Below are 8,904 nucleotides of genomic sequence, written 5' to 3'. Positions count from 1 at the left end.
CATCAATTTCAAGATTGGCACTATCAACATTTACGTCAATCTTGAGAGGGTTGTCAGAATACTCCTCCCTAACTTCCTTTATGTTTTTCTATTTTTCTCTGTTTCTATATATATATATATATATATATATATATATATATATATATATATATATAACATTTGCTTCTCCTTTGTATAACATTCATTCATATCTTAAATATATAGGAATTGATTTAACGATATCATTTTTCAGATTTTTTTATTTAGAAACTAGTTGAACCAAAATCCAAATATAATAATATTTAAAAATCAGAAAGAAACACTTATACACTGAAAAATAAAGTGCATACTATAGTTTTCTATTTCTTCTTCTCTAAAGTTTTATTTGATGACATTAATCCCTATATAGAGAGAGAAAGAGCAGGGATATTTTATTGGCAGCATCTTCGTCCTAACCACATTCTCTTCGATCTTTTTGGAGCCAAGTGGTTCATATGATAATTCTTTTTACGATAAATAGTAAATTGATGTGATATGATTAATTAAAAGAGCTATATTTCTTATTTAAATTTTAAATGGTAAAAACGTAATGAATATAATTTTATTGTTAAATTTTACAAAACGTTTTCTTCTATTTAAAGGTTAACTCAACACTAAATTACATTTTACAAGAATTGGTGTGACATTAAGTTATAAATTTGGAAAATTTGCATTCTTTACACATTGAGAAAAAAAATTAGACTTTCGAAAAAATTAAACTCTCATCAACTTATACACTATGAACCAAAAAGATTTTTTAATCTTTTCTTTCTTCTAAATTGTTATTATTAAATCACATTTATTTTTTTGAGTAAACCAATTCATACATGATGAGGAATAGAAATAATTATCAATACATTAACTAAAAATAGTGTGCCAAATTTAAAAACTTGCTTTGGAACTTTTAGAAGTTCTCTCATCTCTATGTAGTTATTTAAACTATCAATTTCTACACAAACAACGTCTTTCCTTAATAAGCCACTAAAAAAGAATAAGAAAATAAATAAATAAAAGTCTTAGCAAGAACTAAACCATTTATTAAAAACTTACTTTTGATCGGTCTACTATGCTATTTATCCTAATGCTTTCTCAACATTACAATATAACAACAAAATAATAAACAAATATATATATATATATAAATTTATAGAGTTAAAAAAAAACTCTAAAGACATAAAATTATGAATAAAAAAACTGTCCTCTATTTATAGACTTTCTATTTTTTATTCATTTAAAATTTATCTTTAAATAAAACTCAAATTTTATAAAACTTGTTTAAAAAATTGGACTCTAAATAAAATACTAATACGATAATATTAAAAAAAATTAGAAGGGAGGACCTATATATTGAAGTTTAAAGTGCATATATACCATAGTTTTCTTCCTCGTTTTCCCTAGAAATTTATTTCATGTGTGAGTACAGAGGGATATTTTGTTGGCAGCATCTTCGTCCTAACCACATTCTCTAAATGAAAGAAGATGCCTTGCAAATGGTTTATCTCCAAAAACTTTGGTTTTATTTGGTAAGAAAGAGAAAAGTAAAACAAGAAAGACCACCTAAATAAAATAATAGTAAGTGAAAAAATATATATTTAGTTTTTTTAAAAAGTTATCTTTATTTCTTCAACAACTTATAATTTTGCATTATCAATCCAAATACACCTTTTAACATAAAATGATTTAGTAGAAAAAGTTGAAAGAGAGAATGTAAGATATTTTTCTACCATACAAAATAATTTTATATTGTTTAGGTGTCGATGTTGGAAATAATTTAAATACTCATTTTATCTTTTGAAATATTACTGTTTTAATTTCAAGTTTATCGATCATAAAGTCAATTATCATACATATAAAATATTGTCTGTTCTGAAAACGAAGTTCTGTCATGATTAATGGATGTCTATTAATAATTAACATTTACTAATTTATAATATATATATATATATATATTTGCTTAATAATAAAAATGAAAAATAAATAAATTATAAGTTAGAATAAAAATACTTAACGTTAATATTTATTAATAAAAATAATCTTTTTTTCCATATGCTTTAGCATATATAAGATCATATATTAAAAAAAAAATGTTGAGTATATTTTTACATTTAATTTATTGGAAAAAAAAAAACTAAAAACACTCCTAAAGAAGCTGGTTAAGACATTGATTAAACTTATCATTAAACTTTTTTCCACAAATATATATATAGAGCTGCATTGTTCAGTCATTTTTCATAAGAGTTATAAGGAAAGATGGCGAAGTCTCAAGTTCAAAAGCTGGAAACCAATGTTTATCTTGAAGAAGCTGCTCATGTGGTATTTGATGCTTTCTGCAACAAAACATACTATATGGCCAAAGCCTTTCCCACGAAGGTAAAATCCATCGACATTAACGAAGGTGAATGGGGCACTGAAGGATCCATCATCTCTAAGAAGTATGTGCTTGGTATGACAACTTGTCACTTTTTAGGGTTAGACATGTTTTTATGATGATATGAAATGAATATATGTTTTTCTGCGTTATGTATGCATAAGAACAGATGGAAAGACTTGTGTGGCAAAGGATGTGGTCGGAGACATAGACAGAGAAAAGTACAAGGTAAGCTTCAAGGTGATAGAGGGAGATCTGCTGCAAAACTATAAGAGCTTCAAGTTTGTGATGCAATTTATTCCAAAGGAAAATGGAAGTGTTACAAAATTGGTTCTGGTGTATGAGAAACAAAACTATGACACTCCTGATCCTCTTACCATGATACAATTTGGAAATGAGGTCATAAAAAAAGTTGGTGCTTTTCTTAAGAAGGAGTAGCTCTAAATCACTATATCATATTGCTATCTCAAATAAAATTTGATGTCTTATGGGCCTTAGTTGCCCTTAATTACATCAACTATATGTCAAACTATGAATAAAATGTCTGACCTAGACATGTTTTTTGATGATGATGTATTATGTGTGATTGTGTCTTTCTGTATAAGTTTATGACTAGTGAAATATTACTTTCAAATCTTACCTTTTATCACATTAAGTAACAGTAATACGATGACACGTAGTATAAAAATAAAAAAGTTATAAAAAAAGTAAATTTTTTTATTTTTTTAAAAAAGTAAAAAATATTTTACGTTATTGTTTATCGTTAGTGTTAAAAATATTTTATGTAAAAAATATTTTTCTTATTTTTTTCTTGGCTTTTGAAATGAAGCAAAAAAAATTCTAACTTTTTACTTTGTCCTGAATATATTTCAGTTATAAAATCATTGTCAAAAATTCAAAACAACTAAGATAATATCCACCAATCATTTTATAAATCGGTTTTGTGTGATTGCGTTAAGTTTAAATTCTGTTTTTTAATATGGTATAAGAGTTATGAGTTAACAAAATTTATTGTTTGTTGAGTCCATTGTTTTACTCGATATCGAATTACCTATTAATGTTCAGTCTCTCACGCTTAATATTATATACCTCGATGATATTTATATACTTCAACGTGAGAAAAGTATGTTAAAAGTCTCATCAATTAAAGATAAAATCAATTTATAGTAGATATACGATAGAAACATCATCTAACAAGTTGATTTTATAAATTAAATTTGTCTTCAACTTCATTTATAGTAAATATTTTGTGGAAATATGAATTTATAGTTTATATTTATCTAGCTCGATAATATTTATATACTTCGACACAGGGAAAAATTGTTAAAAGTCTCACATCGATTAAAGATAAAATCAAATTTACGATAAATATGTGATGAAAATATAACTTTACAAATCAGTTTTATAAGTTAAATTAGTCTTCAATTACTTCTTAACATTTTTATACATTATTACTATATTATGTGTACATGAATATTGTTTATGGAAAGCTAATTTTAGTTGGGATAAGAACAGATGGGAAGATTTGTGTGGCGAAGGAGTTGGTTGAAGGCATAGAGAGGGAAAACAAACATTACAAGACCTTCAAATGTAATTTGCAAGTTACTCCAAAGGAAAATGGTAGTGTGGTGCAGTGGACAATTGAGTTTGAGAAACACCAAAACAACATTCCTGATCCTGACATCCTGTTGCAAAAGGTAGCTGAAATCACCAAGGACATTGATTCTTACCTTACTAAGAAATAAAACCTCGTATATGTTATGCTGCTGCTGTCTAAGAAATAACGATTGATGTGAATTATGGGGCCTAATAATTAATTACCCCTTAATTGCATCAATCTTATGTATTAAGTGCTTATAATAAAGTGCGTCAGTAACTACTACGTATAGGAGTGAACTGGGCACGTTTGCGTTATGTTGCATGATTTGTGTTAATAGTAAGAAAATTTACCTTTACTAATGACATATGTTTCATTCAGGATTTGACAACAAACAATAAGACTGGTTCAGTTGAGATCAATAAAGGATTGAACATCTTTTGTGGATCCACCACTCACACAATTATTTACTCACTCTATAGATAAGAATCATCCTGATAAATCTGATTGTAAAAACATTTGACACAATCGATTAAGTCATTTGTCTGATATGAGACTAAAATTTTAAGACAAAATTATAGTTACATTGATTCTAGAACTGATAATTGCAATGCATGTCACATTGTCAAACAAAGAAGGCTTCCATTTTCTCCTGGTATTACTCATACCTCAAATGCCTTTGATCTTATTCATATTGATATTTGGGGACCATGCTCTAATCTCTCATTACACTCTTATATATACTTTCTAATCATTGTTGATGATCATACTAGATATATTTGGATACATTTAATGAAACATAAATCTGAAACTCGCCAACACATTGTTCACTTTATTGCATATGTTAAAAATCAATTTAAAGCTAGCATCAAGATCATTCGGTTTGACAATGACAACGAATTTGCTATGAGAGATTATTTCAATACTAAAAGTATAATTCATCAAAACATCTTACGGTGAAATCCCTCAACAAAATGGTATAGTTGAGAGCAAATATCAACATCTTCTAAATATAACTAGAGCCTTGCTTTTTCATTCTAAAATCTCTACTCAATTCTGGATATATACCCTCAATTATGCTACTCTTCTTATCAACATAATGCCTATCCCTTTTCTTAATAATAGTTCATCATATGAAAGATTATATTAAAATGCTTTTGATATTTCTAGATTAATGGTCTTTGGTTGTCTTTGTTATGTTAACACTCTTCAACCTAATAGGAAGAAGTTCATCCCCCATACACACTATATTACAACTTATTGATATATTGACCAAGTCTCTTTCTCATTCCATCTTCCATAGCATCAATTTCAAGATTGACACATCAACATCTACGTCAAGCTTGAGGGGGTTATTAGAGTACTTCTCCCTAACTTCCTTTATGTTTTTCTATTTTACTTTGTTACTCTCTATATAACATATTTGCTTCTCCTTAAATTTGTATAACATTCATTCATATAATAATAATTCACAAAAGGTCTTAAGTCTCTTTCTCTTTCTCCTCTGTTTTGTAAGTCCACTATTGATTTTTTTAGTTTGTCACAATGCACCCATACCTGTACACAGATCACTCACTACACAGACATAATCTACAAAGAGTCATCCTTGCAGCTTTTCGAGAGACAACAACCAAGTAGAACAATTGATACTATTATATACATTAATAATTTTTCTATGTTTTTAATCATTCTCCGATTCTAAAAGAAATGGTTTAAACATCTTCATTTTTTATTTAAAATTAATTCAACCAAAATCCAAATATAATAATATTTAAAAATCATATAGAAGGACTTATTTTTTCTATTTCTTCTTCTCTAAGTTTTATTTGATGACATTAATCCCTATATAGAGAGAGAGAGAAAGAGCAGGGATATTTTATTGGCCGCATCTTCGTCCTAACCACATTCTCTTCGATCTTTTTGGAGCCAAGTGGTTCATATGATAATTCTTTTTACGAAAAATAGTAAATTGATGTGAAATGATTAATTAAAGGAACGAAATTTCTTATTTAAATTTTAAATGGTAAAAATGTAATGAATATATTTTATTGTTAAATTTTACAAAACGTTTTTTCTATTTAAAGGTTAATTAACTTAACACTAAATTATATTTTACAAGAATCGGTGTGAAATTAAGTTATAAATTTGGAAAATTTGCATTCTTTACACATTGAGAAAAAAAAAATAGACTTTGGAAAAAATTAAACTCTCACCAACTTATACACTATGAACAAAAAGATTTTATAGTCTTTTCTTTCTCCTAAATTGTTATTATTAAATCGCATTTATTTTTTTTGAGTAAACCAATTCACACATGATGAGGAATAGAGATAATCATTAATTAACTCATTAACTAAAAATAGTGTGCCAACAATTTTAAAACTTGCTTTGGAACTTTTAGAAGTTCTCTCATTTCTATATAGTTATTTAAACTATCAATTTCTACACAAACAACGTCTTTCTTTAAGAAGCCACAAAAAAAGAAGAAAATAAATAAATAAAAGTCTTAGTAAGAACTAAACCATTTATTAAAAACTTACTTTTGATTAGTCTACTATAGTATTTACACTACAAAAATAATATATTTAAGAGGACTTATTTTCCAGCAGTTTGAAAAACACTTAATAATTTTCGACGGTTTATGTTAAAAACCATAGCTATATTTTTTCTTTTTTATATTTTTTAAAGGTTTCAGCGGTTAATAAAAACACCGCTTTAATATTTAATTTATTTGTTTTATGAATAAATTTTTGGCGGTTCTTTGATAAAACCGCCCATAACAACTGAATATTTTTTTCATTATTTTTTTCTTTGACGGTTTCTATGAAAATTCCTATAAATAGCGGTTGTTTTTAAAAAGGACAATGATATTTTGACAACTTTTTTATAACGGGACACGTGTCATTATTTTATTGGTCTATTTGAATTTATGTTTAAAAAATATTTAAAACAGACCAATCACAAGTATACGTTGTCAAAAAATTATTAAAAAAGTGTTGTTAAAAAAGGTTTTTCCTTTTAAAAAACCCCACAAACAATGAGGATTATTGTTGAAAGTGTCCACTAAAAATAAGGTCAAATTATAAATTATAATATATAAGTGAAGTATAAACTTTATTTTACAAGTCAATTTTGTGGGATTGAATTAAACTTAAAACCCACTTTTAATAATTACGAAAAAAATTATCTAAAATTTTTGTGACAGTAATTTTTCTAGTAATTTTGTCAACCACTGAAAATGTATTTATTAGGAGTTAAAATCGCTGGTAATACTTAAAAAAACAGCCTATTAAAATCTTTTATTTTTGTAGTGTTATCCTAATGCTTTCTCAACATTACAATATAACAACAAAATAATAAACATATTTTTTTATATATATAAATTTATAGAGTTTAAAAAAAAAACTCTATAGACATAAAAAACTGTCCTCTATTTATAATTTTCTATTTTTTATTCATTTAAAATTTCTTTAAATAAAACTCAAAAATTATAAAACTTGTTTAAAAGTTGGACTCTAAATAAAATATCAATACGATAATATTCAAAAAAATTAGAAGGGAGGACCTATATATTGAAATTTAAAGTTCAAATATACCATAGTTTTCTTCCTCGTTTTCCCTAGAAATCTTAGATTAATCCCTTTATGCTGTGTGAGTACGCAGGGATCCTTTTGTTGGCAGCATCTTCGTCCTAACCATATTCTCTGAAGATGCATTGTTCTTCGTCCTTTTTTCCACAAATACATATATATAGAGCTGCATTGTTCACTCATTTTGCATAGCTTGTAAGGAGTTATAAGGAAAGATGGCGAACTCTCAAGTTCAGAAGCTGGAAACCAATGTTTATCTTGAAGAAGCTGCTAAGGTGGTATTTGATGTTTTCTGCAACAAAACATACTCTGTTGCCAAAGCCTTTCCCGCGAAGGTAAAATCCATCGACATTAACGAAGGTGAATGGGGCACTGAAGGATCCATCATCTCTTGGAAGTATGTATATGGTATGACTTTTACATTTTATCTGCAAAAAAGTTCGAACATTAGGGTTAGACATGTTTTTATGATGAAAATGAATATATGTTTTTGTGCGTTATGTATGCATAAGAACAGATGGAAAGAATTGTGTGGCAAAGCATGTGGTCGGAGACATAGACAGAGAAAACTACAAGCTAAGCTTCAAGGTGATAGGGGGAGATCCGCTGCAAAAGTATAAGAGCTTCAAGTTTGTGATGCAAGTTACTCCAAAGGAAAATGGAAGTGTTACAAAGGTTGTTCTGATATATGAGAAACAAAACCATGATACTCCTGATCCTGTTGCCATGGTACAATTTGCAAATGAGATCATAGAAAAAGTTGGTGCTTTTCTTAAGAAGGAGTAGCTCTAAATCACTATAGAGCTCCTCTCATGCATCATATTGCTATCTCATTAATAAAATTTGATGTCTTATGGGCCTTAGTTGCCCCTTAATTACATCAATTATATGTCAAACTATGAATAAAATGTCTGACATATACATGTTTTTTTTTCTATGTTGTTGTATTATGTGTGATTGTGTCTTCTTGTAAGTCATGGAACTATAAGTTTATGACAATTGAAATAATACTTTGAAATCTTGCTTTTTATCACATTGAGTAATATTATGGTGATATATTTTTACATTTATTTATTTGACACACAGTGTAGGAATAAAATAGTCATAGAAAAGTAGATTTTTGTAAAAAAAAATTAAAAATATTTTACATTATTGTTTATCATTAGTGTTAAAATTATTTTATGTAATAAAAAGTAGGGTTAAATATGTTTTTAGTCCCTATACTTTGGGGCGATTTTGGTTTTAGTCACTCTTTCAAACTAAGGTACAATTTAGTCCTTCAACTTTAGAAAACTCTGGTTTTAGTCCTTTTAATTTTGTAATTTATGTTT

The 8,904-nt window shown here is 27.2% G+C and overlaps 1 protein-coding gene across 1 annotated transcript; it reads left to right on the top strand.

Annotated features, from left to right (window-relative positions):
- The first annotated feature begins 2,233 nt into the window (after positions 1-2,233).
- Positions 2,234-8,544, top strand: LOC106760535 (MLP-like protein 34). The gene is made up of 5 exons (XM_022780251.1): positions 2,234-2,461; positions 2,556-2,820; positions 3,897-4,083; positions 7,789-7,981; positions 8,091-8,544. The coding sequence occupies exons 1-5, from the start codon at positions 2,269-2,271 to the stop codon at positions 8,357-8,359; spliced, it is 1,107 nt and encodes a 368-aa protein (XP_022635972.1). The 5' UTR covers positions 2,234-2,268; the 3' UTR covers positions 8,360-8,544.
- The last annotated feature ends 360 nt before the right edge of the window (positions 8,545-8,904 follow it).

Source organism: Vigna radiata, chromosome 5 (genome assembly GCF_000741045.1).
Source record: "Vigna radiata var. radiata cultivar VC1973A chromosome 5, Vradiata_ver6, whole genome shotgun sequence".
Classification (NCBI taxonomy): Eukaryota; Viridiplantae; Streptophyta; class Magnoliopsida; order Fabales; family Fabaceae; genus Vigna; species Vigna radiata.
Note: the sequence above shows the minus strand (reverse complement) of the source record. Positions and strands in the feature narration are given on the sequence as shown.